This window comes from Boleophthalmus pectinirostris, unplaced genomic scaffold (assembly GCF_026225935.1).
Source record: "Boleophthalmus pectinirostris isolate CB_2022bp ecotype Guang Dong unplaced genomic scaffold, ASM2622593v1 HiC_scaffold_23, whole genome shotgun sequence".
NCBI classification, from domain to species: Eukaryota; Metazoa; Chordata; class Actinopteri; order Gobiiformes; family Gobiidae; genus Boleophthalmus; species Boleophthalmus pectinirostris.
This window is the reverse complement of record NW_026571207.1, coordinates 26,240,422-26,260,473: the sequence shown is the minus strand read 5'-3', so window position 1 is coordinate 26,260,473 and position 20,052 is coordinate 26,240,422. Positions and strand designations below refer to the sequence as shown.

The 20,052-nt window shown below is 37.2% G+C and overlaps 1 protein-coding gene across 1 annotated transcript in view; it reads right to left on the bottom strand.

Moving 5' to 3' along the window:
- ablim3 (actin binding LIM protein family, member 3) overlaps positions 1-20,052 on the bottom strand; it is a 78,611-nt gene that overhangs the window by 28,414 nt on the left and 30,145 nt on the right. Inside the window, exons 3-6 of the mRNA XM_055158850.1 lie at positions 12,853-13,036; positions 5,462-5,577; positions 2,273-2,399; positions 1,014-1,107 (exon numbers count right to left, since the gene is read on the bottom strand). Of these exons, the coding sequence (XP_055014825.1) occupies positions 1,014-1,107; positions 2,273-2,399; positions 5,462-5,577; positions 12,853-13,036 (521 nt within the window). The remainder of the gene's footprint in view (positions 1-1,013; positions 1,108-2,272; positions 2,400-5,461; positions 5,578-12,852; positions 13,037-20,052) is intronic.

The following is a 20,052-nucleotide window of genomic DNA, read 5'->3' as shown; positions in this document are numbered from 1 at the left end:
AAGAGATAGACAGACAGACAAACAGACAGACAGAGAGACAGAAACAGAAAGAGAGAGACAGACAGAAAGAAAGGCAGAGAGAGAAAGTCGGAGAGAGCGAGAGAGACTTGTAGATAAAGGCAGCATATGTCTATAAATAGCCGAGGGAGTCTGACAGTCAAGAACAAAGCACTACACCAGCCCATTTGACAAGTAGTCCCTGAGTCTTTCATGTATAACACAAATGTACAAGTCCGCTGTGTTTCCTCGCCTCCCCATAGACTCCCTAAGTTATCCCAAAATGTTTAATTAGCATCTGTACTTTATTTAGACAATTATTTTAAAGCAAGTGCCTCATTATCTCCCCTCGACTTCCTCTTAAAATCTCCACGGCTCTGCACACTCTGCTCTCCTCTGCCTTCATTACTTATTCCAGGTCTTTTTTAAAGTCTTTAAAACCACATGAGGCACACATTTGGAGAAAGTGCATCTCTCTTTCCTCTCCTCTTCTCCCTCTCCTCTCCCCCATCTTTCCCATGGCACACTTTCTCAACATCGTCTGATCTGCCTTCTGTTCAGTCTCCGCATGTTGGTATGGTTGTTCGAAATGATAAATTTTGTGACTTTGATGAAGATAATTTGTAAACAAAAAGAGTTTTTTTGTGAGTTGACTGTTATTGCTTCATCGGGAATGTTTCACATTATGATCTTAAACCTTTTTATTTTCATGGAGACCAAACCAGACCAAGTTACAGGTCAGATCAGAGGAGAGGCGACCCCGTCCACAGTCAGAATGCCAGTTTTTCTAGGTTTTTTGAGCTATAAAACCAGCCGTAATTGAATAAATATACATAAGTAGAGCTGTTCAATGTCATACTGTGGAACATTCCAGGCAGAGCAATGGCATATCCATAGAAACAAACAGGTAACAGATCCCCAATAAAAAAGTTACACAGTGTATCTTTAAGGACTTTTATGTTATATTATGTTTTATACCCTTGATCTCTTCGTACTCTACATTTAATGACTCTCACCTCCAGGACTCTCCCACTGATGTATCTGCTGCAGGTCTCACATTTCACCCCATACTGGGCGTGGTAGTCTGCCTCACAGTACGGCACTCCATCTCTGCAATCACACAAAACACAACACAAACTCATATAAGGCATCTTATTAACAGTACATTCTCACTGTACAATTTTGTCTCATTAACTCATAAGAAGGACACCTTTAAAGCTCTATAAGTATTCAGTTTCTTTGTTTTTTTTTTTTTTAAGTAAAAAAACAGACACTAAATCCACAAATGTTGAGCCTAATAATGTTGTTTTGTTATAGATTTGGTAAACAGACTTGTCATATTAATCTTGTGGCTGGAAGTTTCCATGGGTGTTTGCCACAAAACTTGTTAATAAATAATAATAATTAAAAAAATATAATAAAACTGAGTGAAGAAATATCTCACCTCAGTTCCTTTGGCAATGACAGAGGCTGAACTTTGAGCAGTTTTTGTTTCATGTGTGTGTGTGTACATACATATATATATATATATATATATATATATATATATATATATATATATATATATATATATATATATATATATATATATATATATATATAATATATATATATATATATATATATATATATTATATATATATATATATATATATATATATATATTATATATACTATATATATATATATATATATATATATATATATATATATATTACTCGGACAGATATTAACCATGAACCAGGTATGGCAGGTTAAAAATGTAAAGGCTAATTGTCCACCCATTAACTGTATAAAGAAGTGAAGGGAGTATGACGTCACCCTTAGCGTTCGGCACCAGTCAAATGAAGCTCACTGAGACTCGGGGTTATAGGAGTGAATTTAGAGCCGAGTTCCATATTTGGAATTCTGATCACGAGTATCATAGCAACCGAAGAGCCAATCTGGAGCAAGGCTGTTGAAGGTAACGTCCCTTCCTGACCGCACAGCTGGTTTGGCAGGAGGTGGCAATGCTGTCAATTTAACCAGTTGCTAGTGTTAACAGGATGAAATAGTGAAGTAAAAACACCAGAATCATATAGAGCAGGTTATACAGACATTTCATTTTAAGACCAAAATGACGAGGCTCACACCATGCCCATGATAACTTCCTATTTGGAATGTATCCTTCAGCTCAGTTTTAGACTATTAACAGTTTTAATATCATGTGAACACAATATATTTCAATGTACAAAAGAGTGTGGTATATAAAAAAAGTATAAAGACATGGCCGTACTTGCTGATGTACTCCCCGGTGAGCACCATGCTGCAGGTCCGACAGCGGAAGCAGCTGACGTGCCACTGTTTCTCCAGAGCGAGGAGAGACTGGCCCTGCTTGATCTCTCCTCCACATCCAGCGCACTCTGCACAAGGTAAAACACAGCTGCTGACTTGAAAACGACCACTTCATGACATCACAGGGTGGAACAGAGCATTTTGACCTTTGGAATGCTGACAGAATTATAATAAAAGATAACTTAAACATGTGAATGAAATAAAACCGGAGTCCGGGTATGTTTTTGAGGAGGTAGCACCATTGTAACACAGCTTAAAGCTCATAAGAGTCAATCTCCCATAATATAGCACTTTTAAATCACTGTTGCTGCTATTTATGGTTTTCTTTCTGCCAAGTTATTTACTCATTTATTTTAAGCATAAGCAAAATAAGTTTAATGCCAAAGTGTGTAACATCACAAGCGAAGCAAGAACTGCTCCATTGTGACAAGCCAGCGGCGAGCACGTTCAACGAAAAAGAACCAAATGGAAAACTGTGATTTAACCATTATAATGAAAAAAAAAGTTACATTTTTGTCATATGGCCCAGCTCTAATTGCTCCATTATAGCTCTCCTGTAGCAAACAACATCTGTCATTCGTGTCCAGATAGGCCTGGCATCATAATTACTATCAACTCATTGTTCAATATATGAAAGCTGGAACTACAACTATATACTGTATTTTGAGGCTCAGTATTTATCATGTGTACAATTTCTTTGTCAAAAATGGGGTGATTTGGGGTATTTGTTGTACTAAAAATAGATAGAGCTGAATAAATAACTTCTATGGCTAAATATTGGTTCCTTATTTTCTGTATCTGTTGCAGCTCAGGCCTTTTAATGATATTGTTTTTTTAAAGATTGTTTACTGAGATTATCCTGCTTCATTGTTACTTAGTCAGTGGCAGATAGCAGCATTAGTTTCAATATTATCATTTATCGCAGAAAATCTCTGTAGCAATATATCGCGTTTCACAATTTGTTATCATGACAGGCCTAGGCTCAGACATCTCTCTAAACAGCAGCACAAATCAGAGCCCGTCCGCTCAGTGTGATGGATGCTGTATCATTAGTTAAACCGCGTCAGAGCTCCGAGCCGACCCATAACTGCCCTCTGCAGACTGGCTCCATTCAGAGGCATAAAATCCAACTGCTCCCTGGGCTCCTGTTTGTCACTGCTCGTATGAGAAGGGACACAGTGCACCCACAAAATATAACAACGCCACTTTTACTGCATGTTCTCTTTGATCAAATACAGCTCGTCTATATGAAGTGCAGTTGGTGCTGTAGACAGGAATGGAGGCAGGGTGACAATTCCAAGCAATATTGTAGTTATAAATATACTTTATATAGAATAGAACATGTTCACTAGTGTATTGATCCTTTTCAGTCATCGACATTGCTTGGGGGTGTGATGCTAACTGTAGGCTCTGTTCTGTCTAAGGCTTTGTTAGACTTTAATCTGAGCTCTATTTTAATACAATCTGACAACAACAAAAAATATGATTTTGATACAAATATGACACAAAATGATTTGCGATTTTAAACAAGTCCCTTTCTCACTTTTTTGTTGAAAATCAATCACATAAACAGGATGATGAAAGCTTGTATTGATTACAGGCTCCTGAAAATGTGTTTTTGAGTTTTCAGACAATCTTAAAACTTATTTGGCAGTGTTTGCTAATGTGTGCATTGCGTCTCCATGGTAACTTGTGAACACTTAACTTGTGAATTGCCAAACACATAAATGTAGAATACCCCTAGCGTGATGTCATTGCAAGGTATCAATGAGTGAGGAATAAGTAAGTAGTGAATGTAAACAGTACACATTGCTTTAATCATAACTGCCACCATTACTACCAACTACTACTGCTGCTGCTGCTGCTGCTGCTACTACCACTTCTGATATTATACACTATAACAGTATGAGTATACGGTGCTGTACACAAGAGTGGAGAAAGTCCTACAATTTTAAGTGATGTTAGAGTAAAAAGGTTAAAGTGGTGAATGTATGTAGCTATACACTGCTTCCATCACTACTGCAATGACCATAACTGCATCTAGTTAGCAGTACAAATACTTAACTACAACTAATTACTAATTACTAATTACTATAACTAGTACTATTGCAACCACTGATTCATTTTTTCAGGATAATTGTCAATACTTCTAATGAAATACACTTTCCCACCACAGTCTTTCCAGATTAAATAGTTGCTGATTCGCATCTCAGCATTGCAACTGGCTCCTGCCCAACGTCTACTGCCTTTTGGCAGATTTTCCATTTTAATTAATTCTATTTCAGCATCCAACTGTAAAACCAAATTAAATAAATGACTGCAACAAATCTGGATTGAGATCTATATGTTTGACTGAGGCCTAATCAATAATCCTGATGTATGAAGTCATGTGGCAATGAGGTGAAAAACTGACATTTATCAAGTCTCACATTTAATCAAGTTACGATCCACAGGTTAAGAGTTTAATGTCAGGACCAAAGCAAGATTTTTATTGCTGAGAGCTTTTAAGGCAAAACAGCAATGACTAATGTTGAGTCATTTGAGAAACTGCATTGAGTTCCTGGCTAAAGACTATTGACAAAGTCCTATCAATCACTGCTAAATGTCACTCAGGATGTGTGTGGACAGCAGAATAAGACGGACTACGCTGCGGATTTCAAGTGCAGGAAAACTGTTGGTCTTTGCTGAAAGGAGAGGTGCGGAGGGGTCCCTGGTGACAGAGGACGAGGTCAGAAAAGGTTAAGTTAAGCCAAATGTCGTGAAAATAGAAACAAATGGTGGGATGACCTTTTCCATATTTGGACACAGTGAAGTCACGGATTTTCTGACACCAATGCGTGTCTATTAGGAACATATAGGAGTGAATTTAAAGGTCCTAAATTGCGCAAAATTGACTCTTGTGAGCTTTAATCCAAGTTATAATGTTGTTACCTCATCAAAAACATATCGGGAGTTGTGTTTTGCTTCACATGTTTGAGTAATCCTTTATTAATCTGTCTACATCTCCAAAGCTCAAAATGCATGAATGAAACAAAAGACCTGGTATGTTTTACCAGGTCTAATGTACACATCACACCAGCATCAGTGCATTATGGGACAAAGTGAAGAGTAAAATCATGTGTGGACTTACGACTGGGCCCATGGATCTTGATGGGTTCGTTTGGTTTGACGAGTCTGACGGAGCACTGCTGGCACACACAGTCCTTCCCACTGAACGTCACTCTGTCTCCAATGGGAAAGGGCTTACTGTGGAGAGAAGAGAGATTAGGTAATTAGCAAAACAAACAATGAAAATGCATTTGTTTTCTGATTTTTAAATACAGCAATGACACTGGGTTCTACACACACACACACACACACAAAACAATACATTCAAAAGAAACATTCAAAGTGTCATGACACGATTACGCTTGGTAATTATGTCATGACACATCCATCCATCCAGTTGCTAGCTCATAAAACAGACAGCTAGAAAACTGATCCCTACTGTCAATACTACTCATTGATGTTGCAAGGTTATGTTTAAGGAATGTTTAGATTCCTTTTACAAACTGGTGTATACAGGATGAAAACAGGATTAGAGTGATGGAATTCCTTTATTTTTAAAATTCAGCATTCATAATATTATTAGGCAGTAAATTTATTTTCATATTGATATAGTAATCAATTTTGTGCCATAAAACATAGTAATATATTGTGAGTGGATGGCGGCAACCTCCAGTAAATAAAGTGTTCCTCGGCTTTAATTGAGATCTAGGCAGTGAGCCAGCACCTGCAGGACTTGTGTTTAGATTACATTTCTTTGTACATTCACTCTGGTTTCATGATGAGGTAAGAGAACGAGCTCTGATCACGCCGACAAACGATTCCCGACATGCTCAGTGAACCTAAGGATTCATATTTAAACAGAGAAGATGTCTTAATAGAACAGGGACTGCTCCTGTGATTAAAGAGTCCATAACACAACGTTGCCAAAGACTTCTGAAAGAAAAGCTGGCTCCAGCCCTGAGAAAGAAACTTATTAGTGAGGCAGAGCAGTGTGCACAGTGCATACTGATGCTAACTTTTAGTCTCATCTTCACAGTGAGATCGGCCTGACTTTTAACTGCACTTTTCTGCAAAATCTTTAACTATTCTGTTCCTCTACATTTATAGCAGAGTCAGGGTTAAAGCACTTAGAGAACCAAGAAATATCCAGAAAGGAAATGATCCAATCAATGCAATGTTAAAAATATAATTATGCACATTTTACTTTTATGATTTAGCCATATTATAACTATTCAGAGTTGTAATTGGAGTGATTTGAGTTGTGCTTATTTGAAATTCAGACTCCAGATCCTACACAAATGTTAAAAAATATTGCAAAGCCATTAAAAAAAATAAAAATAAAAATATAAATAAATAGAAAACTTGCTTGCAACAATGGAATGCCAGGTCAGGGATTGTGTTTCTATTATTTAGTTTTAAATAAATGTTGCCATTTACAATGAACAAAACAAAACATCTAAAACAGCTCAGCATAATATGTCCTCTTTAAAGATACAATAGAAAACCTGGTTCAAACTGAGAATATGTTATGAAATACTTGATATGAATTGTATTATTTCTGTTTGTGGCCTTTAAAGATTCTATATTACACAAAATGGATTCTTGTGACCTTTAAGCCATGTCATAATGTTTGTCACACATGTTGGAGTAACCCTTTATTATTAGTCTGTCTACATCTCCAAAGCTCAAATTACACAGCTCCACCTTGTGAAGTCACGAAGTAATAGTTTTCAAGTTAACAGCTCCTTTTGCCTTTTGTTTAGCAGAGATTGGCAATTCCAGGGCTGAAATCATCCAACTGATTCTAGTGAAGCTGTATGGAGTTTAAAAACACAGTGGAGCACGTTCTGTATTACCACATGACATCATAAGGTGGAACAGAGTATTTTCTGTTTGAAAGAAGAACTCATCTTAAATATGCAGGTTTTGTGTGTTAAACATGTGTGAATGAAACAAAACTCTAGGTATGTGTTTGATGAGGGAACAACATTATAACATAGATCGGAAAGTAAAGTAATATAGAACCTTTAAACTTTTTGACAAAGATTAAGAGTTCATATACTCTGTCTTCTGATTTATGAAATGTTTAATCTAAATTTAACTAGCTAACAAAAAAACAAAAAAAATTATAAAAGTTTTAGCCAGACAAAACACAAACTGACCTGGACAGCTAAACACACATCCATGAAATGAAGCTGATCACACAGTACTTAAACTCTCTGTTTAAAGGGAGACACATTGATTTCTTTACAGCGGTGGAGAGTGTGAGCTAAAAGGCTTAGAGAAGGCTGTTTAAAAGACATAGACTGCAATAATCCTTTTCCTCCCCCATCGCCTCCTGCAGACAGAGGCCAGACCCAGAGGGAGTCTCCGGTCTCCAGCCGAGCTCACAGTCAGCACAAGCAAGAAGGCACTTTATCTATGGACACACAGATATGAAACAGGCAGGTATAAAGAGTTAGACTAGTGGTGGGCAATATTCACAAAAATAATATGTAGATGTTGAATTCTTCTAATCATATTCAGAAAATATTTTAACCAGTGTTTCCCCATACATTTTGTTCAGACTATGGAGGTACGAATCCTTTCTATTTTAATCATTTTCTTACCATTTGTGGAGTTTGAATGACATTTATTGCCTTTATTCCAAAATTAAAGGTGTAACTTTTTGGGTGGTGGGTCTGTCAAATGCTTTTCTCCCTGGAAATGTTATTGCTGTGTCTGGAATGCTTCACAGTATGGCATTAAACCATTCAATTTTCATGGAGACCGGACCAGACCAAGTTAAAGGTCAGATCTGTGGAGTGGCCACCCAGCTCACAGTCAGAATGCCTGTACTCCTAGGTATTTTTGATTTATAAAACCAACTGTAATTTAATAAATGTAAGTTAGAGGTGTTTAATGTCATACTGTGGAACATTCCAGCAAAGCAATGATATATCCATAGAAACAAGGAGGTGACAGACCCCCAACCAAAAACATGACCTCATGAACCTTTAAATATAACAGAAAAGGCCTAGGAGAGGATTTGCCTTTGGAACAACACATGTGAAGTAAAAAAAAATAGCAGAAATCATCTCTCTGACATTTTTTTTCCCACTTAGTTAGTATCTATCACAACAACTAAAGATCATAAGAGCATACATACCCTTGCCTTGTCAACTGCTATTAGTAACATAGCTCAAGCACATTCACTTAAAGGGTGCATATTATGCTATTTTCTGATCTGTGTTATAATTTTCCTCATCAGTAACATACCTGGAATTTTGTTTTGTTTCATTCACACATGCTTAAGTCATAAATCCTGCATATTTAAGCTGAGTTCTTCTCTGAAAAAGAAAACATTGTTCTACATTTTGATGTCATGTGGTAATACAGGAAGTGCTCAACCGTGTTTGTAAACTCCATACACCTTGACTAGAATCATCTGGATGATTTCAGACCTGGATTTGCCAATGTTTACTGAACAATAGGTAAAAGATAGCTGTTAACTTGAAAACTACCGCTTCGTGACATCACAAGGTGGAACAGACTAATAATGCAGGTTTACTCAAACATGTGTGAATGAAACAAAACACCACTTTGCGTATGTTTCTGATGAGGCAGCAACATCCTAACATGGCTTAAAGCTCACAAGAGTCTACCAGGACAGTTTGTGTAATATAGGGCCTTTAAGCACTTACTTATTTCACCAAATGCCTGTTTTTAGACACTGGGCCATAAAACACTATTCAGAAAGAACATTGTCAGTTTTAAAATGAAACTATTTGCACATGCATTTTGGTTTGCCATTTAAACACTTTTAGCCTTGTTCAATTGGGTTCATTAGTTCTGCTGATATTGAGCAAGACAAGAAAGTGTAACCAAATCTGTCAAAGTATTACAAAAATACAAGTCTGGCAACAGCAGTAATATAGTTAAGCCTCCAAACTAAATCTGTATTATTCAACACTCATTCTAATCTCACCTCACATCAGTTAAAATAAGATATTGTTTGCTGTAATATCATTAGGTATGTAAAAAAGGGGGAACTACATAGACCATGATCCTTTCGATTCGTTTCAGTGCAGACTACATGAAAAAATAACTGTTATAAGCATTTTTAAATCTTAGTTCTTTGGATTAAGTCTTGTCAAGGCATTTTAAGAGGAAAAAGTAGCGTATTTGTTAGCCTCCACAAAACACAGCAATAAATATCATACCGTGAGATGCGTATCGTGAAAATATCGAACTGAGAGAGAGAAAACTAGACTTCTGCTCAGACAAAACCACAGACAGACCAGAAAAGTTAAACAATTTACATCTAACAGTTTACATTGGTGTGTGCTCTGCTTGGCTCCGTGCTAAATTTAACTGTTTCCTCAATGAAAGTGGCTGTTTTCAATCGTCAAGCTCTCCAAAAGAATGAGACTAAACCAGCTGTGTTAAGACAAAACATTTACTTGAGCTGGATACTTGTCTAAGAAAAGTTTGGTTGTTTCAAGAGAAAATGTCTCACTGTTCTTTTGAAACTTCACAGTGTTTTCAAATTAAATAGCCCCAATTTAACTGCACCGCATACACAATTATGCAATGTGCTGACTACCAAGGAAAGCAGTTAGTGGAGTCTTTTCCTCAACTAAATTTGTAATGCTTTTACAATGTGCAGCCTTAAACGCACTGTACCTGATATTTACTGTCTCAAAAGCACAAAAAACACAACTAGTTCATTGGAAACAATTTGCAGTGGTCCAAAGTTATTGCTCACTTACGTTGTGCGCAATTATTCACAGTGATGAGTTTATAAGCACTTTTCCCAACTTTCAGACTGGTTTTGCAACAACTAACATGCTAACAGGGCACTTCCGGATTCTCAGACAATGAAACTCTTTATAATTAGATGCAGACAGTATTCAGCTGACTTATTTAAACCTCAAGAGCTGTTTATACTATACATCTGTACTGGGACAAAACAATTATTTCTGAAATATATGAAAAAAAACTTGGGTACAGGTTGAAGTTGAAGTACTCAGTAGATCCTTTCTGCTTGACCTTGGCATTACTCTGCCTCGTCAGCCATACTCTGATCTTAAAATCTTTGTTTAAATATTTTATACATTTTGGATACCTAGCAAGTCTTGAGTAAAGTTATTTTTAGCCCAAGCTTAGCCCCCTCTTTCAACACCTCTTTGATCACATCTCATTTTGGAAACATCAGCAGGAAAAGCTAGTCTCATCTGGAGTGAGAAAGATTTTAATACTAAGGAAAGGACTTTATATGCATTACATTATCTCAGTGGTAAAAAAACAAAAAAAAAACAATGAACAGTACTTTCACATTACCATGGGGTCTGATCAAGATTGAGATTCAGGAACGTTAAATTGTTTTCTGTATCTATGCTTTTTTTTTTCAGTATTGATACTTGTTAAAAAGATTATGTCGTTTCAATACTAATTTTATCATCAGTTAATATTAAGGATGCAACAATCCAGGAGATACTGATTCCGATAAAATGTCCTTAATTATTTGTTGATACCCAATATTAAACGGTACCTGTGCAGAAACAGCATTTATATCCTTAAAAGACATATAAAACAAGAAAAAAACTGATCCAAATATGTTATGTAAATACAAATTCAAAGACTTTCTGGGCAACTATGATTATTAAACATCATTTGATATGTCCAAACAGGATATCGACTCAACTGATATCTTGGTATGATTTTTTTTGACAACCCCATTAAACAGTGTGTAAAAATATTGTATTCATTCACTAAAAATGACTTAAAATAAAGAAGAGAGAAAAATAAGTGTTTACAAGTGGAAAAATAGAATGTGGGTTCACTGAGGGAGTTTTGTTAGTTGAGATAAATCTTAACATGAGCTTGTGGAGGTCAGAGGAGAGATGACCTAGTTTTCCTCTGTCTAACAGCATGAAACTCCTCTCTGCTCTCTGCATACAACAAACACAACGATAAGTAATCAGGTGACAACGCTGTGAGTGGAATTATATTATAATGCGCACAGGAGTCAGCCAGGTATGCTCGCTATTTTATGTGAGTACAAAGTGACGAGCTGCTGGGGAGTGTTTTTTTATTTTTTATTTCTAAGTTATTGCGTCAGTTTGAGCAGAGTTGTGTGGTCATGAGGCAGAGCCATGACTCACAACAGATAAATACAAAACAAGATTTTCTTTCATTCACATTCACAATGAATTCCTTGTTCTCAATATTCCCCTGTATTGTGATATGCTTGAAAAGGGCACTTGTACTAATTACATGTAAACTGTACATGACTTGCTACAATACAGTGAGAGATACAAGGACTACATTCATACCATAATCCATATTTATTTTTCTTATACTTCTGCCTTATTTGACACCAGGCTCTTGCTCTTTCTTATTATAATATATTGTGATGTATGAGCTACTGGGTTCAAATAATTTTCCTTGTGGATCAATAAAGTTTCAAACCTACAAATACTTTAAGACAGAAGCTGGTCCACCCAAAGGACAAAACACAGAGTCACAAACAAAACAATCACAGAGGATGTACCAACACAGACGAGGGAGCAATAGTGGATGTCAATCTGCCGTTCATCTCCACCTAAAAGCCTCGGGCCACTCCTTAAAGGACAGTGAGGTTCAGATCTTAGCTGGAAAAAAGAACTGATTTGAGAGGGGAGTTAAAGAAGCTATTTTTGTTCGGAAAGTCAATCCATTTTTGAACAGAAATGGAGGATTCAGACACCATCTATTTCCTATTTACAACTCCATCCTCAAACCTAAATCAAAACAACCAAAGAAAGCAATAGGGAATAGTCAGATCAGGCCCAGAGATGTAAAAGCACCTCTTATGGCCCTGAATGATTATGCTAATATGACCCCACACTCAGTGCAAGTTCAGTAGGCCTAGCTAACTAACAGAAACTGTAAACAAGCAGGTGTGTTAGTTTCAGAGTAGTTTCATTGTAGTTAGCTTCTCCCTGCAGGCAGATATAAGGAAGTATCCACCAGCATTTTTGACCAGAACTGAAGAAGCAGCTTGGATGAACTGCGGAACGTATTCGACCAAATACTTCTGTCCAGTTGGCAAATTGAATTTCTCCTTTTGTCATGGATTTTACCTGGATAACTGAGTGATTCTACACAAAAGTCAATATAAGTTTACGGAATGAAAATATGAATCTGTCTAAAAACAACTGACTTTTACCAAATCAGCAGGTGAAGAACAATACTGTTTATCAGAGGTGAGAAAAAACAAAGTTTGCTCTGAATGAAACTCGGACAAGGCTGGAATGCAAGGCTCATAATTATGTAACAAGGCAACATGAACCACTATTTTTCCCTTTCAAACGATCAACTTCAACAAGTGTTTCAAGTGTTATATTCCTTGGTTCAGAGATTGTTTAAAGGTTAGAATATTATTATGGTATTGTCTTCTTCACAGTAATTGTGTGTCTTGTAATAGCTGCTGTATGTTGTGGCGTTTACCTGCACACACTACAGACGAAGCACTTGGGGTGGTAGGTCCGTCCCAGAGCAGACACGACCTCTCCGGTGATGAAGGAGTCACAGCGGTCACAGCGTGTCCCGTACAGACGCTGGTAGTCCGCCGTGCAGATGTATTCACCTTTCTTCTGGAAGAACCCAGAGCGCGCCAGGTCGCAGTTACACACTGTGGACACACAGGGGAGAGAGGTGAGGCACTGTTTGATATGTGTAACAACATGTAAATACAGACAGGAGGTATAAAGATATGATGAAAAAGGTGTATCTTGTAATCTTAAAATTAAACATTTTGGAAATATGCATAAAAAAAAAAAAAAAAAAAAGGCAATAATATAAGGTTAACAAAAAAAGGTTATTTGCAATATGTGGTTTCATTTGAATGTTGATTCAATTTTTGAGTGATACTTGAACCTTATTAAAGGACATTTCAAGATGTAGTTGAGAGCATTGAAATAATCATTATCCAAATATTCAAAAATTATTAAAATATCCAAAAGTTATTACTAGTGACTGTCCATTTACAGTTGCAAGCCTTTAAAGGGCCCATATTATATTATTTTCTGATCTACGTTATAATTTTCTCACCACAAACATACCTAGAGTTGTGTTTTGTTTCATTCACACATGTTTATCACACAAACCCTGCATATTTAGGCTGAGTTCTCTCAAATAAAAATGATTTGGATGATTTCAGCCCTGGAATTTCCACTCTCTACTGAATATAGGGAAAAACGTAACTGTTTACTTGAACACTACCAGTATCAGACATCACAAGGTGGAACAGAGCATTGTGATTGTTGGAGATGTAGACAGAGTAATAATGCAGGATTACTCAAACATGTGTGAATGAAACAAAACATAACTCCAAGTATGTTTTTGAAAAGATAACAAAATTTTAACATGACTTAAAGCGTATAAAGTGTATTTTTCCGTAATATAGGACCTTTAATATAATGCATTTACTTAGAGGTATTTATTTAGAGGTAGTATGGGAACATCCAAAAAGGTGATGCTGTTCTACCTATAATGGAGAATATAGAAGGCAAAATGAACCTGCCAAACCTACTGGACTTTTTCCTCAACAACAGAGATTCAGCCAAGAAAGACAATGGTCAATTAAATGTAAAGACATAAAAGGAGCAGTGCGTTCTCAGTGTCCATGAAAACCTGTTTTGTTGGGCCATTTTAACTGTATGAGACAATAGCATTTCTTAAACTCTTTTAAATTGTTTCCTATTTGAAAGGTTTGCGGAGAGGGTGTCTTCTTCACATATGGCTGCGAGGCATTCAGCTCCGTACAGTGGTGAGCCAATTTGCACTGATGGGAAAATAATGACATAATCAGTGGAAAACTCATTTTGTGCAAAACAACGTGGAGACAGAGACAAAACAACCAAGCGCAAGTCACCAGGATCAGACCATCCACTACAGACCCATTAAATACCAATTTGTGAGTCTAAATGCATCGTGCCTATTCAGTCTTCAGGCTATGTGAGAGAGTGAGAGGGGGATGTAATATTATAAAGGCGTTTTCACAGCTCAGTGGCCCGGCGTGGCTGCAGGGCTCTAGTTTCCTCCTCCCCGTGTGGTTTACTAACAAGAGCAGTTGACACTTTTTGTCTGGGCTACTGAGCATGTTGTGACCTAACAGACAGGCTGCTAATGAGGGTCAGATGTGGGCAAAGCTAAAACAGATCTGACTTGAGTTTGGTAGGAGCTAAAAATCACAAAAATTGAAATTAAAATAAAACAAATTTTACTGCATAAATAAAGCATTCATTTAAGACCGTGCAAATAATTGAATTTTATCAAGATCGAGATTCAGTCATATGTAATCGTCAGTGATCAGTTTGGGTTTTTTAACTGTAAAAACATGTGGAGCACACAAAACAAGACAAAATCTAATAAAAAATTGTTATCAATCAATATGAAGGCTTGTCATATTAACCAAGCCTGCACTAATTTACATTAATTATTTTCTATATATGTTGTGCATATTGACATTCATAAGTCCTCATGTACTTGTAAAGTTATTATGGAGGGTCCTTACTTGGCTCCATGAAGTTATTATTGCTTTCCCTGGAGTGTTCCATGGTATGACATTAAACATATCCATCTAGCATTTATTCATTACAGGTGTTTCTATTGCTCTAAAATACACAAATTCTACTGTAACCTGCTTGTCTCCATCGTGATAGATAGGTTTAAAGGGACAGTTTGGAGTTTTGGACATAGGACCTCATTTCCTAGTGAACCAGATTGTTCGAGACGTGTGGAGACACTTTTAAAAATATTCCATCCAGTTCTTGTATTCGTAGAGGTCGCTGGTGCTAGGCTAGCACATGTCAATGGCCATAGTTAGCCTGCCACTAAAAATAGTCTTACTCACTCCACAAAGCACCCGAAACAAATCTATTATTATGCTAGATTATCGATGTAAATGTCTGTGTTGATAGACTAATGATTGAAATAAAACTAACCTTGCATCGCATGAATCGTCGCATGTTAAGGGACTATTTTCTCATATATCAGTCTGCTGCCAAACTTTCTATCAGGAAGTACAACTCACTGCTGCTGCTCAGACATAAATTCTTCAAATGCAAGGTTGGTTTTACTTCTAACATTTTTCTATTGACATACACATTTACATCAACAGTCTGGCGTAATAATAAATTTGCTTCGGGTGTTTTCTGGAGTGGGTAAGACTGTTTTTAGTGGCAGGCTAACTATGGCCATTGACATGCACTAGCCTAGCACCAGCGACCTCTGCAAATACAAGGACTGGATGGAATATTTAAAAAAGGCATGTCTCCACACGTCTCCAATACTCTGGCTAACTAGGAAATGAGGCTGTATGTCCAAATCTCCGAACTGTCCCTTTAATCTATACTGTGGAACATTCTAGATCAAGCAATAACATTTCCATGGAGACAAGCAGACAAAAAAAAATTTAAGCAGTCCAATTTTGTACATAAAGATGCTTGCTATAATGAGGCAACCTACTATGTGCTTTAATTCCCAACAATTTCACTACAAAAAGTCTGGCAGATACAGAAATATAATTAGATACCAGTTATTGTGTCAAAACAAGCTGTGTCATCCACAGATAATTTGTGTTTCTGTAATGAATTCATGAAGAATCTGCACTGGGTTAATTAACTATGGTTTTGTAAGAAATGCACAAAAACAGCTGTCCCACATTTGTTATATTTTGTCTGAAGCCAATTCCCAGACGGCAGAGGGAATAACACATAGAAACAGGATCTCCTCCAAACTCATAGTGCCTTCTACAGTATCAGGTGAAAGTGACGATGGTGAACAAAAGTGAACGGCGCCAGTGTGTAGATGAGAATAGATAGACTTACAGTTACAGACAGCTTTCTATTTGTCGTAATATAATGCTCTAACTGGCCAAACTGCATACTAGGGCTACAGCTGGGGGCGATGTGTGGCTTGCATATCAACTACAGCTAGGTGGGGCAAAACTAAAGTAATCCCATAAAAACTGCATGTGAACCTCAAATAAACACAATTAGCCAATTTCACAGGCTGGAAATATTTATAGTGTACTGCAAAAAAGATCGCTCCAAGTTCTGAAATGCATGGGATTCTTTGGGTTTAGCAGTTTGTAGAGATCAACTAATAAAAAAATATGGCTGGAGTTGTGTTTTGTTTCATTCACACATGTTTGAGTAATCCTGTATTACTAGTGTGTCTACATCTCCAAAGCTCAAAATGCTCTGGTCTACCTTGTGATGTCATGAAGTGGTAGTTTTCTTTCTTTCTTTCTACCTTTTGTTCAGTAGAGATAGGTGTTACAGCCCTGGCTCAAAAGAACAACTGAGGGAGGACACGACAACGGCGACGTTTTTAACCCACGTACGGGCAGACCCTTCCCTCTTCTCCTCCTGCTTCACCCCCCATCCTCCGGGCCTGCCACGCTGCTGCCCCGACACACCGCCGGGGCCATGCACTATTCATGTTTTTTATAATAAATGCCCGTTCACTGGTTAAAATGTCGCTCTTGTTCCCCCTCATTTGTTGCGGTCTTTTGAGCCGGGGCCGTAATAGGTAATTCCAGGGCTGAAATTATCCAGATGATTCTACAGAAGTTGTATGTTGTATTTAAAAAATATAGTGGAGCACTTCCTGTTTTATCACATGACATCACAAGGAGGAACAGGGTGTTTTCTGTTTGAAACTCAGGTTAAACTCAGCCTAAATATGCAGGATTTGTGCATTTAACATGTGTGGATGAAAAAAAACACAACTCCAGGTATATTTTTGATGATTAAACAATATTATAACATAGATTTTAAAAAAATAATAGCATAATATGGACCCTTTAATGCAAAAACTTCTTGAATTTACAGAAACTTTATGCATATTCTTAGGCAGCTGGTTGACCCAAACAAACCCAAACAAAATATCGGCCTGTGCTGTCTCTAGTTCTTGTTTTAATCTTCCTCAAATCTGGATGAATGTTAAATATTTATTGTATCTTGATTTTAAACCATAAATTGGATTCTTATCACTAAATTGGCCTCCTTAGAAACACAGAAGCCTGGTGGTAGCACTGCTCTCTCTCACACCACAAGCCTGCACATAAACCCTTCAAAGGAGCTCATTTAATCTCCAGCTGTTTATGAGTGCAGCATATTGACTTAACAGTGTAATAAAAGATCAATGGGCCCTCACTTAGAAACAAAACAGTCTCTACTCCCACGTGAGGAGGAGAGGGGGTATAAATCCAAATGTGAAGGGACGTGGCCATGTGCAAACATAGGGGGTTAGGATGGAGCAGCATGTATGGCGAGATATGAAGATAAAGCAGATTTGTTAGAGAGGCGGGGCATTGGCATTGGGGCAAAAAGGGCACACAAAATGGAAGGCAGAGATTCAGTGAGAAGGACATGATGGATAGGTTTGAATAAATAATTTAAATGTGGGTGAAAAATAGCTTATGTCTGTGAATGTGCCATGTACCACTTTTCCACAATGGTCAGGGTCTGCTTTCCGAGTCTCACCCAAAATAACAGGCTATCCTACGCCCGCATGGAAAAAAGGAGCCAGCATTTCTACCGTTTCCACATTTAATAAGCATTTGACCATGGAAAAATGTACCGCTATGACAATTTAAATATGGATTCATTCTCACTGTTGACTAGGGGGATATCATGTTTCGTAATTTTGCAGTCCTTTGTCTGCCCTAAATGCCATTTCAATTTGCACTCACATTGATTTTGGCATAACTGGATTCAGCTCAATTAGCCTAATGCACTTCATTAGAATAGAGACGCCTCATCCAATCACAACTGAATGGCTAGAGGACCTCAAGTCGGATTGGATGGTCAAAGCAGCCTAGTATACCTGTTTGAGCCAATCGCATTGTTTACTTCTGACCGGCTGATTGGCTGGTGTCGCCACAAAGACCGCCCCCCCCTGCACAGTTGCCATAGGCGACGTAAACCTTCCATGGAAACAACCCAGACACAATAATGCGTTGAAGCTGGTGGTGTTTGGCTTTTGTCATTTGACTGACGGATACAGTACAAATGATGCACGGCCATCTCAATTCTGACTCTCCATTTGGTTGCAAATGTTCACAGTATGGGCTGAAAGATTTGGGAAGAAAATACAGCTGTAATTTTTCAGAGAGGAATTGCGATTTCTGTTTACAGACCTAAACTACAAGGGCTGGCAGCTTCTACGCAGAATAAGACAGAGTATTTTGTTGTTTGTGGTGGAAATGATGATACTTCAAATATTGCAGCCTTTGAGATTTGCTAATTGCGTTCCATTTAAATTGAGCTTTTGATTCGATTTTGATTAATCTTGTAAATACTTCACACATATAGGTGCAAATAATTTCCCTTGCAGATCATTAAAGTTTGCGTCAAGTCAAAATCAGAGCAAAATATGGAAATCTGACTTTAAAGGTCCGATATTACACAAAAAAAAAGAAATGTTATAGTGTTACCTAATCAAAAACATACCTGGAGTTGTGCTTTTTTTCCCATCATGCATGTTTGAGTAACCCTTTATTATTAGTCAGTCTACATCTTCAGATCTCAAAATGCTCTGTTCCACCTTGTGATGTTATGAAGCAGGTAGTTAACAGTATACCTTTTGCCTTAAGTTCAGTAGAAATGGGCAGTTCCAGGGCTGAAATCATCCAAATGATTCTAGTGAAGGTGTATGGAGTTTAAAAACACAGTGGAGCATGTGTATTATTACATGATATCACAAGGTGGAGTGTTTTCTGTTTAAGAGAAGAACTCAGCCTAAAGTTGTGTTAAACGTGTGAATGAAACAAAACAGAACTCCAGGTATGTTTTTAATGAGGAAACAACATTATCACATAGATCTGAAAATAGCATAATATGGACCCTTTAAATGGTCCATGGTTTCAGTAACTTCAAATTCTCCATGTCAGCAAATTCTATATTCCTCATTTAAGTCTTTCATTTCAGACGCAGACCTTTAAAGTGTGCCACCACATGTTGCAGTTGCCAGCGCAGTGGGGCTGGGATTGGCTCACACAAGAAAGACTCTGGTCACAACCACAGCTCCCACATGGTGAAGGCGGCCGCACACAAAACCGCCCACTCTGCTCCACTGTCCCATTATGGCCTGGAAGACTTTTAGGTTTTATCAGTTTCTGGAAAAAATACCCATGGGAATGTGCAGTCTGCCATTGCATTTACCAAGCAAATAAAAAATATATGACAAAAATGTGATTTAAATGTCACTCAAATCTGTGCTCTTTCTTCACACTTTATAATAATGCGCTTAGAATAGAATAAACACTCTTATTCAATGTTTTTTTTTTTTTCTATACATTTACTGCTTTCCACATTTTATATACTGTACATCTAATATATGAAGTAAGATAGAATGAAATTATGCAGCAAAGGAAATAAAAGTTAAATAATTACTAACAGTTTTTTTGTTGTTGATATATTTATATTTTTATAACCAAATACTCACTTTACTTTGTCAAAAAATATTTAGTTAGAGTTTAGAGTTATTAAACTTTTTTTTCATGACTGAATAATTCCATATATCTTGTTTGTATGTTTGATTGCTTCTTTACTTATCTAAAACCTAGTGCCTCCGCTCAATTTCATTTCTCTCCAGCAACTAGGTCAGGAATCAAAATACAATAGACGGTTCGCAAAA